This window comes from Pagrus major, chromosome 17 (genome assembly GCF_040436345.1).
Source record: "Pagrus major chromosome 17, Pma_NU_1.0".
In the NCBI taxonomy this organism is placed as follows: Eukaryota; Metazoa; Chordata; class Actinopteri; order Spariformes; family Sparidae; genus Pagrus; species Pagrus major.
The window spans coordinates 10,306,126-10,330,759 of record NC_133231.1 but is presented as its reverse complement, the minus strand read 5'-3'; the positions used below and the strand labels follow the sequence as shown (position 1 = coordinate 10,330,759).

The following is a 24,634-nucleotide window of genomic DNA, read 5'->3' as shown; positions in this document are numbered from 1 at the left end:
TCATGGCTCAAACTTTAAAGAATAAGAACCATAAATGATTATAATCAACTCCCTGGTAACAGTGCCATTTTTTCAGAAGTAAAACTAATTTTGACCTGGTGTATTGAACCCGAGCAAGCATTTGTGCTTTTGTAATAGGTTTTTTTCTATTGTTTCATGTAAATTCAGCCTCATTTTGTGGAGCTATTGTGTAGAACATAACTGGTCCAGGCCTCCTCTCCTGGAACCACTTTTCCACCAGCATGAACCTGTCGTTAGTGGTCGCCTGGGAATGGCTGAATGGTTGTGTGACAGGTGAACAATGTAGCAGTAGATCTGCTCTCTGCGTTCTTGTTCTTTTAAAACTTAATCAGTAAAACAGTATTTTGGCTTGAAGGCCATAGACTGGATAAAAATTAGAATAGCCTGCCTGATCAGTACCTATGCTGCCCTATGGTTGAACTCATCATGGCTATTCAAACACACTGAATGAGCACTGGTTTGAAATTAAGGTGACAACTAACACAAAGGTGAGGGTAAAAAAAACATTTTACCCATTAAAGGCTCTGTTGAAATCCTGTGTTGTGCTAAAAGCCAGTCGTTAGTTTGTTAGTGGACTCCATTTCTAAGCTAACATTAGTACTCTTTGAGACGAGGCAATCGATAAACGTGCGTAAGTCACATCCTTTGGACTGTCGTGGACAATCCAATCAGAGTCATTTCACAAAGAAATCCAGTCCAGCAGCAAACAAATCATCGTATACAGGCTTGTATAGGCAACAGAGAGAGACGGGGAAGGTCTCATTTATCATTTCACAATAAATCCACTCATATATGGCCAATAAAAAAAGTGATTAATACATGTGAATAGCTACAAATCATTACAGAGAGCCCCTTTAAAACCTCCAGAACTACTTCGACAATTTAAGAATATAAACATGGGGTTACTTTGTTGAACCAAGTAGGGTGGCTGGGCGTAACACAAACAAAATTCTTTTTGATCGTGACTTCAACCAAGTTCTATGTTTTAATGCTTTGATATAGAAAAACCTAGTTCATAACAGATTATATTTTCAACCTAATGCTGCTAGATAGAACAAGTGCCATATTTTCTGTAACCTGATATGACAGACCCCACCTACGGACATGTTAGAGTAGCTGCCCTTTGTCCCCCCTGACGGAATACGCAGTTTTTAATGGATGTGGGTATCATACTGTTGATAATGGTATGAATGATAAATGTGTGGTACTACTTACCATAGATGAGTACAACTGACTCTTCGATGGCGTGCTGGTAGCTGAACTGAGAGTCGAGCAGCGCTCGGCTGACAAAGGAGCCATAGTAGGTGGACTGGTACCAGCCCACATGCAGATGGTCAATGTTGACGTGACGCAGAGAACGCATCATCTCCATCTGGTATTGGACTAGAAGCAGAGAGAGAGGTAGGGAAGGAGAGAGAGGGAAAGTCAGAGGAATGGGACAGAGGAGGGGAGAGAGAGAGAGAAACATTTAAATTCAAGATGATTTGAAATCAGCTTGGGAATTTTTTGTTTTGGATCTATGAATATCTAGTCTCCATCTGGAACTGGACATGGTGTACGAACAGAAGAAGGGACAGAGAAGATGTGAGAAACATGATAAATACAGTGAAAAAAAAGATCAACACGCATGTGAAGGAGAGATGCACTGAAACAGAGAAAAAAAGGTCTTTGTCTTCTGTTATCAAGTGGCAGTGGCGGAGATTTATAAAACAAACATCAACAGGGTTCGCCAGTCACCCTTTCATTCCTCATGCCAGTAAATATATCCTGGTAGAGAGAAAAAAGGTGAGATAGATACAAAAACAGGCCTCAGCTACTGGGGAGAAAGCTAGATACATTACAAGGAGAGCCATTTCATTACACAAGACACATCCTATGGACGCACAGCCAGAAATACAAACAGCCTGCCTTGCCGGCTGTAAGTAACAACCGACTCAAGAGAGCAAAAGCAGCATCTCCATGCAGGCTGGCTCGAGGAGGTTGATAAATCAGGGTGTTATTGGGCAGCTGTGGCCCCGTAGACCCCAGTCTGTAGAGCACATCCTTCTCCTGTTGGGGCTGTTAACGAGAACAAACTGGAGAGGTAGAAAAAAGGAGAAAGCAGAAAAGCAGACGAACGGAAAAAGAGCAAAAAAGATATGGAGGAAATATGGAGGACGGTGGAAAGAGGAAAAGGGGGTGTTAAAGAGGGGTAGGGCAAAAAGGAATAAGGGGGAACAGAGGAGGAAAAGAGGAAGAAGAGGAGAACAGAAACAGAAAGAAAAGAGCCAGTGAGTTACCTTAATAATAATAAATAATTATTATAAATCATTTAATAATAAACAATTAATTACATACATTACAGCATCAGGGAGTTTCAACATGGCAGTGAATGCACTAAAAGAAAAAGCTCGAAGAGCCCTACATGCAATTAAGAGAAAATTTCATAATTTCCAAATTCCAGTCAAAATCTGGCTTAAAATATTTGATAGTGTCATCCAGCCCATTGCGCTGTACGGTAGTGAAGTATGGGGTCCACTCAGTCATCAGAGCTATACCCGCTGGGACAAACATCCAACAGAATCTTTACATGCAGAATTCTGCAGACACATTTTACACGTACACAGAAACACACCAACAAATGTATGTAGAGCAGAATTAGGCAGATACCCACTGATAATTAACATTCAAAAGAGAACGCTCAACGTTTTTAACCACCTGAAATCCAGCCCCCGAGACACCCTCCACTCCAAAGCCCTCCAAACTCAAGAGCTGAGCCCAGAAAAGAGTCCCCTATGTCAGTTGGTACTGAGGCTAACTAACCCCTCTCAGACACAGTCTGACCAGCCTCACAACAACACTGCTCTCCAAACACCAATCGGAGTAAAGCAAATTATAACACAATGTAAAGAAAACTACCTGGAACATTGGAAAGAAGAAACTAAAAGCCAAAGTAGATTAGAATGTTATTTAGCCCTAAAAGAGATTATGAATTAGCAGAATATCTCTCTACTGTCAGAGATAGAAAGCAGAGACAGATCCTAACCAAGTACAGGCTCAGTGATCACAAACTGACAATCGAAACAGGAAGACACAAAAAATCATGGAAACCAAAAGAAAACAGAACATGTGGTCACTGCTCGACAGGTGAGGTTGAGACAGAGATGCACTTTCTCCTACAATGTAAAACATTCAACGAAACCAGGAACATTTATTTTAATAAGTTCAATTCGGTAATCTCAGAGTTCAAAGAGCTTAACGACATATCAAAATTAAAAATACTCCTGGGAGAAGGAGACAGGGCATACCTTGCCCAATATGTGTCAACATGCCACAACCTGAGGGACAGTGAGTGACCGACACACACACACACACGCACACACACACTTTATGTACTGTATATATAATTAATGTAAATCAATCTTGGTGTTGTGTTTTGTGTTATTATTTGTTGTGTTCTGTCCGAGTGTTTGGACAGATGCTTTGGCAAAGCCCCCTTTGAATTGAATTGAGTAAAAATGTGATGTCATGTTATGAGCAAGGGGACATTTCTCTTATGGCTTCTTTCTATTGGCTTGAACTCAGCCACTGGTGGTGATGTTATGTAAGGCAAGGGGCGAGCTCAGTCAAAATATATTTCCATGTCAGTTATTCACTTGGCATTTAACCTCATGGACGCTCACAAATGTCGCGCTCACAAAGAGGCTCAAAACTGCATTTCAGGAATCTGCGATTATACAAACAATTATACTTTCTGGTTTATTTCCATTAAGTTATCCAGTCTTTAACCAACCTCCCACAAACACACACTTCTCACTCACAGTCATTTGCTCTGCTGCCTCTGCTGTACTCCACACAGAAAACAAATGACACTCCTGAGCCCACAATTACACATTCAAACCCTGCAGAGTGCGGCATGAGGAGAAGGGCAGCGCTGGGGTGCCTCTTTCTCCTGACAATGAGGTCTTGCAGAATTTTGACAACACCTGGATTGGAGCACTGGATGGGGGACAGACAGGCAGAGAGGCCCTATTCACGGCCCGCTCTGCAGGGATGGACAGGATGTACCAATCTAGCCTTTTAATCTGGCCTTTTTGTTTAGTGATTGACATGGTCAGTGAGACAAAAAGCAAGCACAGTAGACGGACGGGAGAATACTGGGGAGAAGAGATGGGATGGGAGAGGAATAGAGAAAGATAAGGTCTGTGGGGGGGGGAAAGGGGGTTTTAAGAGCGTTGTAGCAATTCTGTGACAAACTGCAGACGGAGGACAAGGTGTTGGGGGCGTCTGGCACTGTGTGTGTGTGTGTGTGTGTGTGTGTGTGTGTGTGTGTGTGTGTGTGTGATGTGATTCCTTAGCGTAGAAGAAAACCCACTGCAGATATATGTGTATAGTATATTTCATAAAGAAAAATTAGCTGGCAGGGGTAGCAGGTGGGTGAAGATTCAAGTGTCTGCTTCTTCATTCTCAGTCTACGGTGACGAATGAGAAGTAGGTGAGAATTAAAACATGGAGTGGGTGAGACAAGGAATGGGGGTAGCAAAAGAGAGAGCTTAAGGATGGGAGAGCGTTTAGCCCCATCCAAACTGCCCTTTCAATGCGGGAATCATGCGCCGATACTCTGCCTTGCCGTCTGTGTGAAAGTTTCAGATGTGGAGAGGGGGGACAGTTTCGCTGCGGCTCTGATCTGCCTCTGGAAGTAGTATCAGAGCCGCAGCAGAGGCAAGACGGCGTCTGCGTGAATGGAAAAGCCGGCAGTACGGAACAGGGGTGTGTCGGTCTGATGACTATTTTTTATATTTTTTTCCTCATAAAAAGTTGCGAGTCTGTCCTACTGTCTGTGCACCGCAGTTGAATGGCGGTGATTATGTGACGTGATTTAAAGCAAAAAACTTTAACTCACCATGTCTCTGTCGCTTTCCACTATTGTGTCGTTGTAGTTACTGTCTCTGGCAACTTGTAGTGGAAAAATCACTGCGATAATGCAGAGTCTCTGTGTGAAAAGGGTTTCTGTGACAGACTCAGTGTCTTGGAGAGTGACTCTGCCTAGGGGCAGGCTAGCAGCAGACCCAGAGTCACACAGAGCTCAATGGAGAGGGAAAGGCAGCCTGCAACCTAACTACTGTATCTGTCTTTGCACTTCTATGGCAATCAGTATGTGTGCTTACCTCTCAAGTGCCGCTGATGCGTATACGTGCCCCAACACCCCTTCATTAGCAGGGAAATTGTGCACATAGTGATCTGTCTCTGAAGTGAAAGCTGAAGACTGGAGGATTGACTATAGAAGCAGGGAAACCAATCAGCTGCTTCACGTGTCTTATCTAATTGCCAACTACCTTCACAGTTCTGTATGACCTTATCAATATATCAATATCTTTATGTGTAGGGCCCAATCTGTTTGTTTTTATAAAATGATTACTTAAGTTTTAGACAAATCACCTATAACTGGCAAGAAAGATTCGATCTGTGTTTGTTTTTTTCCTGCATAGAAACAAGGTACACTGACTTTTTGTCAATACTGCTTACTCTGCGTTTATTTCAATATTTGCTAATCAAATGTGAATAGGATTTTTGGTCATTGTTTATCAAGGATTCAAGATTACAGACTTAAAAAAATATATTTACCTTGGTACCTTGGCTGAATGCGATTAAATCAACCATTAAACAAATGACAGTATCCCTTGCCAACTAACCCACCTCTTTACCATCATGTCTTGATATTAGGTGACAATATGTGCACAGTATCCTTGCTTTTAGAAAGATAAAAGATGATAGAGATGTTCTTTTTCTTCATCTGATGTCAAAGTTTAGATTTGTGTGTCCAAATTCTTCTCTGTGTCCTTGTGCTCTTTACAGCTAGGCTCAATCCGACTGGCTGTGTAAAATTTCTGAAGACTGAATTCAAAAGGCATGGCTCTGGGAAGGGTTATGAAACTACTTCTGAAGTAATGAGAATTTCATAAAGCGCAGGGCAGGTTAAAAAAAATTCAAAGAAGATGTGACCACACAGTGTTTTCCCTGAGCCGATAAGTCAAATGAGCATCTTAAACTACCAGTGACCAAGAGCCCACGGAGTACACGGACAGAGATAGAGGTTCTTGGCAGAAATGAGAGATAATTTTTGCAGGGATGGCAACATGTCCGTCTTCACACAGCATTTGGTTAGGCTAATGCTCAAGTTTCCTCTGAATCTCAAATCAGTGTACTGTTGTAGTGTACTATTGGGTAAACTGTATTTAGGTAAAAGTATTTCCAAATTTGATTTTGGGGGAGATTTATGCTCTAATTGCCCCTAACAAGTAAAAACATTGTACAGTTCTTTAACCAACTGGCATTCAAGTCTACAACAACACAACATTTTTAAAACTAACAGAAGGGGACTGAATGTTTTCTAAAGGCAATAAGGAGACTGACTTTTATTCTACATCTTTACTTGTATGCCGTCTGAATGACACCCAGTTTCCACTGGAGACTCAAGCAGACAGGCTGACTTACAAACAAACTACTACACGCTATACACAGGTCAGAAAGAAACGGATAGAGGACACAAGCAGACAACCAACCGACACGCAGCCTGATAGATAAACTGAGATTCAGACGGCTGAGTGAGACAACAGGCCAGGAAAAGGCCATCCAGCTCATCCACCACAGATCTAACAGAGAGCTTAGACTATTGCTAATGCCATAGGATCACTGCCTTGTTTGTTCATAAACCAAGTACAACAAACACAAAGAGAAATAGCAAAACAATCTGTGTGACCATCTGTCATACAGTAGGTGATTGTGTATGTATATATTCTCCACTATATGGTGAAGTGGTAAAGCCTCTTACATCTTTGTTTTTTTTCTGTTTCTGGTGTGTCATATTGGAGAACACCCACACACTGGAGATCAGGGAACAGTTGAAAGCAGCATGTAGGACGGTGTGACGGTGGTTACTTTTTTATATATTTTACTTCACTCTCTCAATGCCAACTACACGATGTTTGAGCAGACTGATGGAAAAGTATTTTCCCGCCGACGCCTTTAACTATAGTAGTTGTGATATCACTGAGCCGGAAAAGAGGCTAAGAATAGCGTGCCCATCTGGGCTGCAACTGAAGATTATTATTGTTATCGATTAATTTGTAAATTATTATCACGATTAATCGAATACATTAATGAAACGCCCAAAATCGTGAAAAAATCTCATTAGAATTTAGAGAAGCCAAAAGTGATGTTGTCAAACCCCTTCTTTTGTCCAACCAACAGTCCAAAAGACTCACTTTGTCATAAATGACAAAGAAAAGACACATTTGAGTTTGAAGACACATTTCTGGCTGAAACCAGAAAATGTTTGAAATCTTTGTTCTGAAAAGGTTAATCAAAATACTAATTTATTTTCTTTCAATAAACTACTCGATGACTTAACTAATCGTTGCAGCTGTACTATTTTGATAAATAATAACCCTCAGGTGACAATTGGACAAACTAGTATTGATCCATCAGGCTGATATGTATTTGTCAGACTTACTCAGAACCATGGACACTATTAAACTTAAACACACCCAACTTGGGTGAGGAATCCTTTATTCATGATATCTTTCTCCAGGTATCAACGGGACAACATTATTTGTGTTTGGACACTAGTCTGTATAAGTCACCCACGACAGTATCCAAGACAAAAGCAGCCAAAACTACCTTGGCTTTTATGAAAGATCTAATCTTGACAGATGTGTGGAGACAAATGCATCCTCAATCCAGAGGCTACTCTTTCTCTTCTTGCCCCCATAATTCTTAGGATCTACCTTTTTCTCTTGTTAACATAGCCAATTCATAGAACATAATAATCTGAATACTTATCTCTAACTCTGTAAGATCATTCACCTTTGACCCTGTCTATCTTGAGCCAGAAAAAAAACAAAACCTATTCATACAGATGGCATTTGGAGATTTTCAGATGGCAAGTTTTTACCAGCTATAGCTATTCTGTGAGCCAAACTGTGCCTCCTCACCCAATAGTTTATATTATGGGACAGGCTAAAAGCTCAACCAACAGGACAAATAATCTCTTACAAAAAGGTATTAGAAATGGCAGACCCAGAAGTGTCTGAATTTAAATAATTATACCAATCACCGGTAAACAAAAATGAATGACACATTTAAACAAATTAAACACAATGGAATCCCCTGAAGATCTGACTAAGATTGATGAATTTCTGTCCACTACTGAATTGCCCAAACCTGGCCAAGAAGGCCAAAAGAATCTTTATCTTCCCTTCACTCACAAAGAAATTGAAAAGGCCCGAGGCTCATTACAGTCTAATAAATCACCTGGGGAGGATGATGCCCCCTGAATTTTACAGAGAATTTAAGGGTTTACCCAACCCCCCTCATCACAGATATAATTAATTTAGCATTGAAACTAACTATCAAACTATCCCCCATTTAATTCTCTACTTCCATAATCACTGTGATTCACGTTTTGGCCAATTTGATTATTAAATTCAGACTATAAAATGGACCTCTAAGGCCTGGGTTATCAGTCTAGCAAATGTTTGCCGAGATGAATAAATCTGGACCACAGTGGCTTTTTTTTTGAATCGTATGACAATTCTACGTCAATTCAGTTCTAAATGCTGAAAAGGTCTTTGACAGGCTGTTGCGGCAGTATTTATCTAAAGTCTTGGGCAAGTATGGGTTTGGCCAGTCATTTATTAATTGAGTGAAAACCTTTATCATGAACCCCGGGCCAAATTCTAAACTGCATTTCCCTTGAGTAGTTTGACAGAGTTGTTCTTTGTCTCCAGGACTCTTTGTCTTGACTATTGAGCCCCTAGCCAGAGCAATTGGACAGGATCCTAATAGGAAAGGGCTTCAAAGTAGATCAGACAAATCACAAAATTAATAACCTGTTAGATGATATAATTTAGTACTTAATAGAGCAATTTAACTCCCACATCAAATGACAGATTCTACAAAACCCTTAGTGTTATTTTCAAAAAAAGTGAAATGATTCCACAAATAAGATTTAATTACACTGAGATAGCTCATTCAAGCAGCTTCCAAATGGTATAAAATATCTTAGAATAACTGTAGATGACCCTTAACATTTGTATAGACTTAATTACTTTGGATTTCTCAGCAGAAATGAATAAGATCCACGTAGGTGGAGTTTGCCCAATACTCCAACTGCCAGAATGAGTGAAAATGAATACCACAGAGGTTCTAGTATTTTTTCGGTCCTTAACTATTCCACTATCTCAACCTTTTTTTAAAACCCTAAGCAAGCATGTTTAGAAACTGATATGGACTTAAGGGTATCTATGGAAAAAAATACCATGGAATCATAGATTAGGGACCTTCCACTACCCAAGCAGCTCAAATGCTATTTATTTAATCTCTTTTTGCGGCTGACAGTGTCCCCTTCTAGATACAAATTGGACTGCATTCCCTAAAAGAAAAGGTACTCATTGATTTGATTTATAAATGGAACTCCAGGACTATATCCAACAGGACAGAGCATCCTATTTTAAAGCTTTTGACTAATATATGGTTTAAGATGCAGAGAAGTCTTGGACGGAAAATGGAAAAAAATTAAATTGTGCCCCTTTTAATAAAAACATTCTGGAGACTTGGCATCATGGAGGGATCCAGCATTTAGAAGATCGTTAAGTAAAAGGCCAAGCAAGCAAGACCTTCTGCTATCATTACTTAAGATATTTTCCTAAATAAAACCTGAGCTCAGAAATGACTTTACCTGGGTTTACTGATATCTTCAAACTGCTTCATGAGGGAAATACAAACGTATTTCAAAAATGTACAACCTATGGCTGAGTGAGGGCCCAAAGAAATCGAGATGAGAATCAGATCTGAACATAATTGATGAACAGATCTGGTCAGATTGATGTCAAGATTCTCTCTCAGCTAGTGATAATGTCCGGCAAAGGCTGGTTCACTATAATGTCCTCCATCAACTGTACCTCACCCCCAAAGAAATTACATTAATCCAAACCTGAATGGTTATAAATGTTCTTCAGATGTGGTATAGAGGTTGGCTCCTTCCTGTGCTCTACCTGGCTTTGCACAAAGGTAAGGCCATTGTGGTACAACTTCTGTGACACCATGACCAAGATCTTAGAAGTTAATTTCCAAAGACTGAGAGCCTTGGTTATTGGGTAATTTTTTCATCTGTGAGCAGATCTTCAACTAATTCCTAAGTTAAAATGTATAGCATTGACATGGAAATCTGATTGCCTCTTCACTGATAGATGGTCTTTAGAAATGAAAAGTTGTATTTCTTCGAGAAATATATTCTTAGAAAAGGATGCAATAAGCTGAAAATTTGGCAGCTTTATATCGAGCATATGGGTATATTAGTGAGGGATGTGATAATTTCAGGCTATTCCTGATAAAATACTGTGTTAGTGTTTCACTTCATGCATTGACTTTTCTTTTTTCAAACTGGGTTTATAAAAGGTAAGTGTTTCTTTGGTGCTTTGTGTTCTGTGAAATTGTACAAGATAAATCTGATAATAAAAATAAAATATAGCAAAAAATAAAACGGAATGAAAAAAACAGTACCTCTTGCACATTACCGGCAGCATTAGCCAAAAAATAACTAATTTAACAATATCATCAAGGTGCGGAGGTGGGAGCATCCGCCACTGTTTGCTATTCCTCACCCATTGCTGCTGCCCTGCCGCCTCTCCTATCAATCAATCTGGGTCCCGGGGCCAGACAGGGAATGAGTCTGCCCATTCCCTTAGCGCTGCTTGATTGTGTGTGTGTGACAGAGAGAGGAAAGGGGGTGGTGTGCGTGTGTAAGACGGAGGCAAAATGAATGTGTATTTAAAAGAGTATGTGTGAAAGCATGAGATCAGTGTGGGGTAGAGAAAAGGGAGAAGGAAACAGGACTGAGTGATTCTGAAAGAAAGTGCAAAATAGGAGAGCAGGAATGTGTTTCAGAGCAGGTGTGTGTTTAAATGTGTGGAAACAGAAGAGAAAGACAAAGTGTTAGATGTGTAAAGCCTAAGGAAGCCATGTACTGCATGCTGTACATCTGAAATGAGTGTGTGTGTGAGTGTGTGTGTGTACCACCATACGTGGAGTAGGGGTATTATCAGCTTGGAGCTAAACACCTCACCTTGGGCAGTAATGGTAAAGAGTCAAAATCCGCAAGGCACTAGCAGTGTCTGTGTGTGTGTGTGCATATGTGCACGTGTGTATGTCTCTGCAATGAACCAGACAGATAGTCCATACTCTAACACTCAATGACACAAGAGGTGAACTGCATCAGACCTTGCATGCTGCTGCAGGCCACAACATCTCAGCTCCGGCAGCAAGATGTGGCTGAGTGTGTATGTGTGTTTGAATGTGAGGATGTGTGTCACAACACATTCTAATCACTACCTTGACAGGCTGACGGGGCCTTGCCTGGGAAGTCTGCTGCAGTTTTGCGCGCGCGCGCGCGCGCGCGCACGCACACACACACACACACACACACACACACACACACACACACACACACACACACACACACACACACACACACACACACACACACACACACACACACACACACACACACACACACACACACACACACACACACACACACACACACACACACACACACACACACACACACACACACACACACACACACACACACACGTGCTATATTTCCTTTACCCTCCATTTCCCTCCCCTACTCTCTCAGTTTGGTCAACCGAAAATGTGAATGGTTAAAAATCAGTTTAAATGGCTCAATCAGACCTTTATTGAAATAACCTGATTACATTTTGTCAAAAAATGTGCCTCTCTTAGTCGCAATAGACAGAGAATGATGAGCTTTAGATAGGCCATTGATCAAGGACTTAAAGATAAATGGTGAGAAAGGGCTCTCAAAGCTTGGTTTCAACACAAAAATGCGTGGCTGTGATTGAACGGCACTCTAAAGAGTAGCAGTGGCGTAAACTTAGAAGGATGGACTTTCTTACCTTTTACATATAAAGCACTTTTTTTGTGTTGACCCATCAATATCCTTTCAAAGTTGACATTGAAAAACAAAAACAGCCATTTTGGGTGATTGATGATACTGCATGTCTTGCTGCCTGCTCTAAATGACTAATTCCTCACATTTTTACAGTGGTGCTCAGTGGTGACAGCCAAGCCTGCTCATCTTGGCATTTTATAAATATTTCAGAGCCAAGACAAAAACAAAACAAATGTTTAGGCGCATTACAATTTAAGGACATTGCTATGGATGCACTGCGTACTGTCTGGTGAATTGTCTCTGTAAAATTGGCAAACTGACAAAACTTCATCAAACATGGAAAAACACAGGTTGAACACGTCAAATCTGACAAACCTCTCAAGACAATTCCAAAAAAGGACAAACAGCTATGGTAAACATCTGTGTTTGTCTGTGTTGTATCATATCAGCGTCTTGCTGATCGGAGTAGGGTGCAGTTTCACAGGTTCTCCTCGGTTTTTTTTTTTTATCTTACCCTCAGGAGTCAACACACCAACCCTAATTTAGTCCACACTCTTGACCCACTCGTTCAACACAGCTGAAAACCCATTCTGCACTCTCTTCTCACATTCATTTACCTAATTTACTCCAAGCTGTTTTGTAAAGTAAAAACAGATTGGTTCTTACCATGTCTGTGTTTACACTTTTATTTTGTATTCTCAGTGTTCTTTAAAAACCTCTGTCACAATCCTTTTAAGCATTCTATAAATACACCTGGCTTGACTTGACTTTACCCCATATACAACAACAACAAAAAAAAGCACTACATCTGCTAGAGAACAAAGTGAAACTCGATATCTGAAGGCCTTGAGACTAGCTGCTGAGTCGACTGTTGTTCCACTCCTGCTTTCCTGTTTACCCATCCTCCTTTAACCTTCATACTCCTCTGAGTTCCCAGGGGCAGTGAATACCTGATGATATTAATGCACTTTTCTCCTCTTCTGTGTCCGTTCATCACATTACAAATCAATGGTGAACTGTTGAGTCCGCTACTCCTGAAAAACCAGTGTTTCATTCAATGCTCTGTGCATTTTTGGGTCAGTATAATTCATTTTTAAGGGGAAATATAATTTATTTTGGGGGGGAAACACTGTCCTTGTGGACTGAAATATAATCAAGCTAGAAAGTGAAAAAAAATCCACAATGATTTGAAAAAAGGACGCTTAGTTAAGTTATTCTCAAGGACACATTAGATCTGACATCCACAAATGCACAGCAATGTCTGTACCCTGCACCCTTGAGGTGAGATGTTGAAAAAAAGTCTACAGCTCAGACAGAATTTGACATTCTTAAAATGCATAATATTGCCCATATCCATTCCCACCCCACCCCACACCGCCCCTCTGTCCCCTGTGGAACAGATTTAACATGATAAAGGCACTGACAAAATAGTCTGAAAACCGTGTTTTCTCCATTACCAGCCACTTAAGACAAAACCTTCAACAAGTTGCCAAGCATTTAAGTCTCATTCGTTAGGCCATGCGACTTTTGTCCCACTGGAACAATATAATATGCCAATTAGGCCTTAAGCTAACATCCATTGCCCTTGAAGTGCCACCCGTATAAACCTCTTATTGATTTACTTTATTTGTCCGCAATCTCTCTTTCACTGTCTCTATCTCTTAATTTTAAAAAAAACACTTACTTCTAGACAGCCATATGGGGCTTTTCCATACTGGCCCTGCTTGACTCGGCAGGTCAGCCGAGCAGGGATATGCATTTGTGTTACAGCAGGGGTACCCACTTGAGGGTGTGTCTTTAACTAATGACACACTTGTCTTGCATAGTGGTTAAAGGGTGGGTTGTAAATTATAGTTAAACAGTACTATCGAAGACTCACTGGTGATCAACACCTTTCATTTGCTATGAATTCTTCACAATTCAATGATTTTTTGGCCCCAGGTACGGCTTGGGTTTTCCTGGCGCAGTTAGACTAGTAATGGAAATGCAAATCAGCACAGCATGGTTACCCAACCCAATATAAACCCACAGATGAATGCATGAACACATACACATGCAAGTGGTTGTAAGGGCTGATGTAGGAGCTGTCCTTAAGCTGGTTAAGAGCAAAAATTGTGCCTTCCAGGCACCAATCCATGCAGCTGATTAAAAAAAAGAGAGAAGCCAAGATGAAAAATAACCATGCACACAAACTCTCATACTAACCCCCCTTGCCCTAAAAAAGTAAGAAAATAAAATCAACAACAGACAATTCAAAAATGTATCCATTTAAGTCCAAACCTGTAATTCAGCCGCAATATTTTAACAGTATGAGTTATGTTGAGTGTAAAGAAGGTAAAGGAAGCTTGAAACAGCGAACCAAAAAATATGAGCATTTCAATAAGCTTTTCAAAATGGACAGCTTGAAAGCTTAATTAGATAGCAGAGAGTGGATAACTGCATTGAATAGATAAACAACTGAACGAGTTGGCCAAAAGCACTGGGCAAATGGTTAAAATAGCAAAAAGAAATGGAAAAAGACTGTAGAAATTGTGAGCCGAAAGTAATGCATGAATGGTTAGAATCGCTAAAGGTAATGGTAAATGGCTGGAACATCCAACTTCTGCCACTCAGAGAGATGGTACTGACAGCACTGAGTATGTACAGAAGAAAAAAAAAGCTGTGAAGTGGTGGTGTAGATACAGTATCTGCATGACAGCACAGCAAGATTAATGAGGACTACCTCATAATGACATACATGAGAGACAGAAAAAGACAGGTGGAGAGAGGAGAAGTGAAGGGGGCCGTTGCAGAAGAAGAAACGAGAGGGTGTAATAGGTTGAAGGAGAGGAAGGCGACCGCCTGGTCTTTCATCTGTGAATGCAATTTCCTAAGTGAGCACACTAAGTGGAGCAGTGAGTTTGTGTGTGTGAGACAGAGATGACATGAGGGAAAGCTTACCTATGACATGACTATTGATCTCTGAGGTTCAACATGTGATGAGGAGAAAATGAAGAATCATGGCCTTGCCTATATTGTAGGTACCTGAAAATGAACAAATTAGGGAGGCACGATATTGGACTTTTGCCGATATTTGATATGCCAATATTTCCCAACTGATTTTGGCCAGTTGCTGATACTGATATTTGCTCGTACTCTTTCCCACCTGCAGAGAACAGCAAGTCTCTCCTGTCGTCGAATACATATATTATTATGCCTACTCATCATTATGGTCCACTGGCAGATGCAGACAAACAGTGCTTTTCAAAATGTACACATAGTCAAATACAAAAACTACTTAGTCAACAGTGCTTGTTGTTTGAGCATAATTAAAGTGCCTTTCATATCGTCAGAAATGTTATTTACTATTTAGTAAAACTCGACTGTACCTCAGTGGTTGTGTCTGTGCAGACATACTGCATTTTGTGATTATGCAATGTGATTATGTCTTTGTCTTTACTGATGTCCTGTGTCCACGTGCTTCTGTCTGCACTTATGCTGTTTTAATGTTCTTGTATGTGTTATGTTTTCTTTCCATCTACTTATCTTAAGAGAAAGGAGGACAAACACTTTCTATATATTGTCAAGGTCAGCTGGTGCTGATGTGAGAGAGCAGATAGCTTGTCCCTTTGTCGTGGCACTTTGTCCGTCCACGTGTTCATCTGTCGGAAGGAGGGGAACAGTGATGAATGTGCGAGTTGTCGGGAAGTAAATGGTGGTATCGAGTTGTGGTCTGGTCCAGGGTGTCAGGAGAGCTACGAGGCTAATTTTCAGCAGCACCGCTATAATGGGATGTGTGTGCCTATTTGTGAGTTTGTCTGTGTGTTTGTGTGAGCGCGCCCACCTAGGTCCATGTTCCACCTGGCACAGTGGATTAGGTGCAATTAATCTTAGTTAAGCAAGCCCTGCGGAGAGTATGCCTACCTGACACGTGCACGCACACAGACACACAAACAGACACACTAGGCCACAAACAGGCACACAAACACTCCCAGCGATGCACAGGAGAGAGTAAGAGCACAGTGAGGCAGCTGCTTTGTGTGCATAACACACTGACGAGTTCACCATATGCACATTTGACAGCACCGCTTGTCACAGGGCTTTGTTTTTGTAGTGGGGATGGGGAGATGATGTGGAAGGGGAAATGGTGTGTGCCCGTTTGTTTGCTCACATGTGCACATATCCTGGTTCATCCTTATGAACGGGAGGAAAGGGAAAGAGTTCCATTTGATCTCCTCGTCAATGTTCGTTTAAGAGCAGAAAAATGATAGCAAGAGGTAGGAGGTACAGAGGGTGCAGATATAGTAGGAAGTGTATCATACTTCCCTTTAAACTGTGTGATCATATAAAAGGCCCTGGCAAGACAAAAAAAAAATGTACACACACACATATACAAACATTACAATTCAGAATAGAAATTGGTGCACATGGGACATGCATGAAAGACTGCAGAAGATATTTTAACCACAACTCAAAAACATTATGTCAGCCTCTTTTGTGTTGGGGTTGCTTTTTTAATTCTGTTTTTATCTTGATTCTGTTTAATTTTAATGATTTTTAATTGTGTTTGCAAAATTGTTACTCCTGCTTGTCCTTTTTGTGTTTTTGGAATTGGCATTATATATAATTTTTGCCAGGTATAGATCCCTTAGCCTGTCTTATACAGGTCTCGGTATCTATACAGTGGCAATTCATTGTGGCGCCAACCGCATCGATCGTCTCATCCATATCCCATGGGGCCTCACCTGTGTAAAATACCCCTGATTAACAAAGCCCAATAGAGCAGTGGGAGGAGATATTTCAGGCATTCAGGCTTCCAGAAGTTAAAGTCCTGTTCATATTTTTTGAAAAGTCTTAGCTGACAGTCAGTATGAGCAGTTTCAGAACGGTTCAGAAATGGTTAAATCATTAGAAGAGCAACTGGTAGGGATGCACTAATTTACTGGCCGATATGGGGGTGGTTGACTGACACTGGCTTATCAGCAACTCGGCATTCACTGATGCCAGGGGCTGATGTTAATCTGCTGCGTTGAACTTATTTAGTACTGGGTACATGCGCAAAAAGTAAACATGTCAGCTGTTTGGGAGTATTATAGGTGACTGTCCCAGTGAAAGATCAGCGACTGCGGTTTGCAAGATATTCCAGCGACCTGACGTGATCTTCGTGGTAAGAGCCCCAAGATGTCTTTTAAGCTGAGACCGACACAGACCGTAGTGTTGAAACAACAAAGACTGCGTTGTTAGAGGTTTTAAACAAACGCTTTGCTCTAATGGAGTCAGAGCCCATTTTCTGTATCACAACCTCACTGTATCCAAGATATATGGAACGCTCAGATGTGGATGAGGCCTGCTGCCTGCCAGAGTTGAAGACGAAATGGAGATGAGCGAAATAGAGAGAGAGGATTACCCATGGGCAAGAGGGCACGAAGGGACAGGGCCGAGTCCACTCTGCATTCATGTTTGAGGGGATTCTGAGGAAAAAGGCCGAATTTGTTAATTTGTTATGTTACACAAAGAGAATGTTTTTGTTGGGCTAAGTAATTAAAAAACTCTCCTCATTGAACTATATAGCAGGATAAAAAGGCTTTTGAAGGGGTTATTTTTGTATTGTAAAGAAGGTTATATTAAAAGTAATTTTATAAATGTGTATGATAACTTTGAACTCATTCACAGATAGTCTAATAAAGGACTGAATGGTTTCAAATAATACACAAAAGGGTGAAAAAACCAAAAAAAACAAAAAAACTAAAATTTAAAGATATTGCTAACAATAAAGGTTATCAACCAAGTTGCTATTTTAAACACAAGTATTGGCCAAAATTTTCATATTGGTGCATTCCTAGCAACTGGGTTAGGAAATATCTGGTTCTTGAAAAAAAAAAAGTTGAAAAGGACACACAATCTGTTTCCTCCATAGAGGTTAAAGGAAAAATTAAGCCCCTACTGTACTGGTCATTTCTTTATCTTGCTCTCTCCCATTACGTCATCGTTGCCATTTTTACTCTTCTTCACCATCTTTTGCCCACTATTTCTATGCATCTCTCTCATAGCTGTTTACTTTGCTGCCCATCTTTACTTTTGTTACTCTAGTTTTTTAAGCTGTAGCTCTCCTTTCTATCTCCCCATTCCCATATCTCAAACCTCCTTCCCTCTCTCCCCCTTGCCATCCTCAGCCATTTTCTTCATTTCTCTCATCCTCGTCACATCCTTCTCTTCTCCCCTTCTTACCTTTCACCCTCCCCCTACTCCCTACAGCCCACCTGGATTAGCAGCAGTCTGCGGTAATGCATTCTGACCCCCTCCCCCCTTCTCTCAACACACAGACACGCACAAAATTTAATGTGGGGCAGAATCGTGATGAGACAAAGGAGCGGATGAATAAAACAGTGGAACTGATGGCGATGGTGACGGCACCCGGGGGACCCACACTCTTGATTTATAACGCTGGGTGAGCATTCAAAAGCAGATACAGCCCCGGCTCGCTGCTAACAGCCAGTCTCAGATCTACACTACAATGAGAGAGAGAGAGCGAGAGAGCGAGAGCGAGAGAGAGAGATGGGAAGAGAGGAAAGGTGGGAGACTGTGGACAGGGGACAAGAAACAATCAGTGGGAACTTTCTAGAGCTTGGGAAAAGGCAAGAGGTGCCCCCCTAAATCCTAATACATAACCGTGTACGTGATATCTTTGGTGTATATATATTTCCGTTAAAGGTGGGCTGCCAAGTGATTTCTAATTAGCCTCACTGAGGGAGAGCAAGGAAAAACGGAGGAAATCAATTTCCCATTTGGGGCAGGTAGAGTGATCTATTGAAGGGCTAACCCCAAGGAAGACCTTATCAGAATAGGAGAGGGCTAACTTTTTAACACACACACACACACACACACACACACACACACACACACACACACACACACACACACACACACACACACACACACACACACACACACACACACACACACACACACACACACACACACACACACACACGAGAGTATTTACAGCTAAGAATGGAGAGATCATGGCAGAGGCATTTTTAATCCCCCTGACTTCAATTAACCCAGCGTGAAAATGTCTGCCACAGACGACAATTAAAGTTCCAAAAACTAAGGACTAACCTTGCAGACCCTACTGCAGGAAAAAGCTGATGTAAATGGTCTTAATTAGTTATGTTTGTGTTTTTATATCCAATGCGTTTCTTTGGTTTAAGAGGATTAAGAATTTTTATTTGTTTTTACAAACATCCCCTCCAGTGGACACCGGCCAACAACTTTCATAATCATCTTTTAGCAAAAGATTCTTGCAAACTACTTGGTAAAGAAAAAGCCAAATGCAAGAAATTTAAATGCTCAACCTGCACGTTTCTGTGCAATTTAGGGGTCTAAAAATCTGTAGCATGTGGCAGCTTACTTAGTTTTTTTATGATCACTACATTTCTCAAGGAAGACATTTAGGGGTTCATAAACAAAAACAATCTTCCATCTCCAGGTGTGCATTCATCAAGCCTTATGATGGTGCATTACTTAAGAGAAACTAATTAAAGAAATACATATTTTAATCATAAACAGCAAATTATTCAAAGCAAGCTGAATATTTTGGTTCTTAACATATATTGATGAGCACCTTTTAATAATCCATGCTGCAAAACTCTGCTGGAACAAGTTAACTATTGGCCAAGTACAGTTCAGCCTGGTATCAAGGTAAGAAGCATGGCCTATAAATAATGAAGACACCTGCTGCAGACCAAAGGGGCCATTAGAAAATGAAGAGTAGGGAGGTTAAAGGGAAGGCAAGGAGACTGCAATCATCTAAAATCTCAAGAGGAAGAGAATATTCAGTTGGGGTGTCAAGGACCATTGGATGGACAATGATGGATGGAAAAGAGCAGCTACTATAGCTGTCCTGCCAGCCACAGATATTCACAATGCTAAGTATCAGTTCCCTCCACCAAGTAATTAATTTAAAGAATCTGCCTTCTCGAACAAAGCCAGCTATTTAGGTTAGCCACCTAAAATGAATGTTATAATGGTCTATTTCTATGCTGGCTATGTAATCATAGTTTAATATTTCTCACGAGGACAAAATTCTGCAGTGCTATTTTAAAACGTTTAGAAAACAGGAAGGCTCAGAGAAGAGTAGGACATTGATAGTAAACCAGATATCAGTAATGTAGCTTTGTTAGTAAATGTTAGCTAAGGCAATAGCCTGTGTCAGCTAAATGCTCCATCACAAACTTGTGTCTTAGAAAAGATTGAAATAAAATATGTTACTTTTGTATTTGTTGTACAGTTATTAAGAGACCTTTCTACCCAGAAAATTGCATTAGTGTTTCCTCACATAAAAGGTCGGGGCTATTATTGTTTTGAAGAGTAGACGAGGATGATGAGGGGAAATATTAGCAATTCAGTAAGTAGTAGTAAGTAATTCAGATGTCTCTTTTTATTGCACTTGGTGGCTGAACATATAATTAAATTATTTCATGCAGCTTATACCAAGTACTATTGAAAAGTTCAGCCAAAACATATACTAGTGTGAGAATCAAAATTAGGAATGGGTACTCACTAGAGGTGTTATTTTATCTGGCAATCGTGGGGGCTGCATCTCCTCCCTAACACCTACTTCTGTCACACATTTCAGCTCGATACATCTGAACCTGTGTGTAATTGGCTTGAGCCTCTGTACTACATTCATAGTGGCATCTGACACGATCAGAAATATTACTTCCAGAAGAGTACTCAGAAAGAGACGTATTTTGCCGGCATTCAGTCTTACTCATAATGGAAAAAAAGAGAGCATTTAAAAACTGGCATAGCATATAACAATTTAAATTATAAAAGAAATTAAATCTTGTGATAAATATTGTTATTGCATGATATGTACATTTAAACAATGAACAAATAATGTTGCTTGCACTTACATGACCTAGATTGTAGCACCCTTACCTTCAGTATGCCACACAATACTTGGATCAAGCAGAGGCTTTTGGAGCGAAGTGCTGTAGACTGATGAAACAAAAATTGAACCCTGGCTACAAACACAAAATGTAAGGCTGGCAAAAGAGAGAAGCTATTTGGTGGTGAAAAGCTATTTGGTGGTGAAAAAAAACCCTTACAAACCACTAAACACTGCAGTGGATTTATTATGCTGTGGAGTTATGTTGCAGCCAGAGGCATATAAGGTACAGACCATTCTCACACAGCACATTTTGACTTGTCACAGCATGAAAAGCACAGGTGTAACTAATAACATTAACGATCGCTGTGTTCCATTTGGGGTTCCAGTTCACCATACCAGTGAGCCAGTACTCACACTTGAGGGGTCTTGGACCCGAAACACCTATAAATGAAATGCAGCCATGATTAATGTTATTAGTTACACCTGTGTCTGACAAGTCAGAATGTCGGCTTTGAGAAAGGTCAATTGTTCTGAGAGAGACTCCAATATTTAAAAAGGACCAACAAATCCTAGAAGCCAATGGCAACGTGACAGAGGCTGAAACAGAGTCGGTTGTTGCAACAAAACCAGGATCCTAAAGTAGTGGTAGACTGAATTATTGGTTTTGCCGTTTAATTGATTAAATGGTAATTAGAGGATTGGCTCTGATAGTAGCTGATGGTTGCACAGCCTCCACCAAGTGTTTTGCCTTTAGGTTCCCTACACGACAAGCTTTTCAACTTGACTTACTGACTTCATAGTAGCTCAAAGAGTAAAAAAAAACCTCTTTCACCAAGATTTTTAGAGTTAGTTTGAAGTTCCAGATTTAAATATTTATTTAGGTATTTATCACTTTGCCTTAGATGTTCAGATCAACAATTAAACAGTTTTTAATAAAGTCAAAGACTGTTCATTTCTGACAGCATCCAATTTGTTTTGAAAGGGGGATGATATCGGGTGATTAATTGTAATTATATCTGCCTTTAAAATGATTCATATCATATTATTATATTGTGTATGCCTATCCTTTTTAAGAATGTCCATGGAAAAAAAGAGCTTCTAGGAATTCTGGAAGGATTTCTGTAGTCTTCTAGTCTCAGCATTAAAAATTTACTTTGCATGGAGGCATTTTCTCTATCTCGCCGCCCAATCATATTCACTTCAATCTGAAGTTGAGCGGCTAATTGGCTTGCTGAGTTATCCAAAAAGTGGCAGCAGGAGTGACATAAACAACAAACAACAAACTGAAGAGAAGGTGCCAATCAGTAAAGTCAACCTTGTTAATGACTACAGGTTGTTTATACATCAAGAGTAAATTTCCATGTTCCCTTTAATTAAGTGTCTTGTTAGCCCTGGAATAGCTACAACCTTGTTATATGTTGTCATGTCAAACATCCAAATGAAACGCTCCTTGGCCAAGAAAAGACCATGTGCTGTCGAGGTTGCCTGCCCGCAAAAAATCTAATTGCTGAAAAGAAGACACATACAAAACAAGCACCCTTAAAACTTGTTTGTTTCACCAGTGTGACAACTGCTCCCATGTTCTGGGCCAATGTGGAGCATGATGCGAGTCCAGACGGGGGCCCTGTATGGAGCTAAATCGGGGTCAAATGTTTTGTACTTGAAAAAGTAAAATTTGAAACTGAAATTTCAAGTTTTGATCTTGAATTTTGAAAAATACATCAACGTATTCAAAATAAAAATAAATGTACAAAAAGTTTTTTCAGGTTAAAAATAATTATGATCAACTCTGGTAATTCTTTTGAATAAATCATTTATTTTCATTTTTCACTTTCATATGTTTTGATATTTGGGATCCTATTTCTTTCAATTGCATGTTTTATCTTTTCAGATTCAGATCTTAGTTTTTTTACAGTTTCAAATCTTTTTTTCAGTTTCAAATCTTTTTTTTCAGTTTCAGATCTTGCTTTTTCAGTTTCAGATCTTGCTTTTTCAGTTTCAGACTTTTGACCCTGATCTAGCGTGGGGGGCGTGGCATCAACTGAGAGGGGTGTGGAATCATGACAGACAGCTTAACCAAAAGGCTACAGACCTTCCCCTATCATGTTGCCTTCAGAGAATGTAGGATCTAAAACGATTCGGCTACGCCACATGATTGGCAGTGAAAAAACTGCTGTCAGTGACAAACTTCCATTTGCACACCATGCACGAATATCCTGCACGGCTAAAACTGTTTTAATTTCCAAGGCTGTTTAGATGTGAGATGTGGAAGCTGTTTTAGACAGTACTGAGGACCAATTGTAGTACAGGAACGACAAAATCACGCCAGATTGTGCACAGACACCCACACTTTAAGTACTGAAATATCCGATTTCCACATAGCACTGTGAATGCCTCGTAGTGTCCGCTGGCAATGGCGTCTGGTTCTGCTGGCTCACCTGCTGGACCCAGCACACAGGTGAGAAAAGTAAGGTTGGGAAATCGTGATAAATATCAAAATGAGAAGTCGTTTTGTTACAACATACAATGTTTCTGACATCTTTTAGGTGGTGAATTGTCAAAGCTAGATTTGATGCTGATGCTGGGCTAACGTTAGCAACGTAGTAGTAGGTAGTAGCAGAACCATAAATCCCGCTTTAGCCTATGTACTGCGTGAAAAACACAGATAATGCTGTTAATTTGAATAAAGGTCGTGCTGTTTTGTGGTTGCAGGAATGCATGGGGTGCTTAAAAAAACACAAAACGACCTCTCATTTTGATATTTATCAGGATTTCCCAACCTCACCTGTGTGCTGGGTCCAGTGCTACGTGTCGGACATTTCAGTACTTAAAGTGAAGGAAGAAGGGAACTGGTCAATGAGAAGGGCGGGGGCAGCTCTCTTACCTGCAGTGAGTTGGAGGAAAAATAGAGGGGGAAAAAGAGGGAAAGGAGGAAGGTAGGGAAGTGGTGGAGGGTGAAGGGAGAGAAAGAGCAGGCTAATTTTGTTCTACCTTCAGGATATCTCCTCTTGCTGCTGGATACCAGTGACATGGGCTGAATATCAAACACACTTACCAATAGTGGCAACGGTTAGTTTGATATAATCCCTCCTTACGAGGCAAACAGGCAACCCAATCCTGCTTTATAAGGCTGTGAATTGTACTGAGCCACACCTCATCAGTTGTTTAACCAACTGACTTTAACAATTTGCTGAGTTTTATTTAGTGTTCACCTGTTTATAGTCAACTCTAACCAAAATAATCTGATATAACAGCTATACCTCGAGAGAGTAAGTAGTTTAAACAGCTAATCTGGTGTCATCATTTATATTTTGGTTGTCATAATTTACCTTTTGACTTGTACCATTTTCCTTACATATTTTAGTCTTAGTCCACTGCCATTAAAAAAATCTTCTCATCCAGCAGCTTACTTCACTGAAGTCATTTCTAACCAGGCAGTGAATTTTGTGCGGTGTGCAATCAGTTTGCATGAGATGGGAGCAGCTGCTCAAAGGTTTTGTTTTTTGTGATAGCAGGTTGGTGAGGGTTTAAAAAATTGAGAACAAATCTTTGTAAACCTGTATAAGAATAGACAGGTGCAAGGCAGAACATGCACGGATGAAAACAGAAAAAGAAACACCCACATACTTTCAAAAGAAAAAGTGCAGTGACATTTTCAATATACGTTCACTATGAGTTGACAGGGCTTCAGAGGTCGGTCAGAGCCAAAGGGAGTCAACAATAGGGGCTGGCACATTAAACCATGAGCTGAAAGCTGCTGAGTTAGGTGTTGATTCTCAATG

The 24,634-nt window shown here is 40.4% G+C and overlaps 1 protein-coding gene across 1 annotated transcript in view; it reads right to left on the bottom strand.

Moving 5' to 3' along the window:
• The window catches only part of LOC141011652 (eukaryotic translation initiation factor 3 subunit H), a 56,197-nt gene that overhangs the window by 20,577 nt on the left and 10,986 nt on the right, over positions 1–24,634 (bottom strand). The window contains exon 3 of the mRNA XM_073484879.1: positions 1,237–1,404. Within this exon, the coding sequence (XP_073340980.1) occupies positions 1,237–1,404 (168 nt within the window). The remainder of the gene's footprint in view (positions 1–1,236; positions 1,405–24,634) is intronic.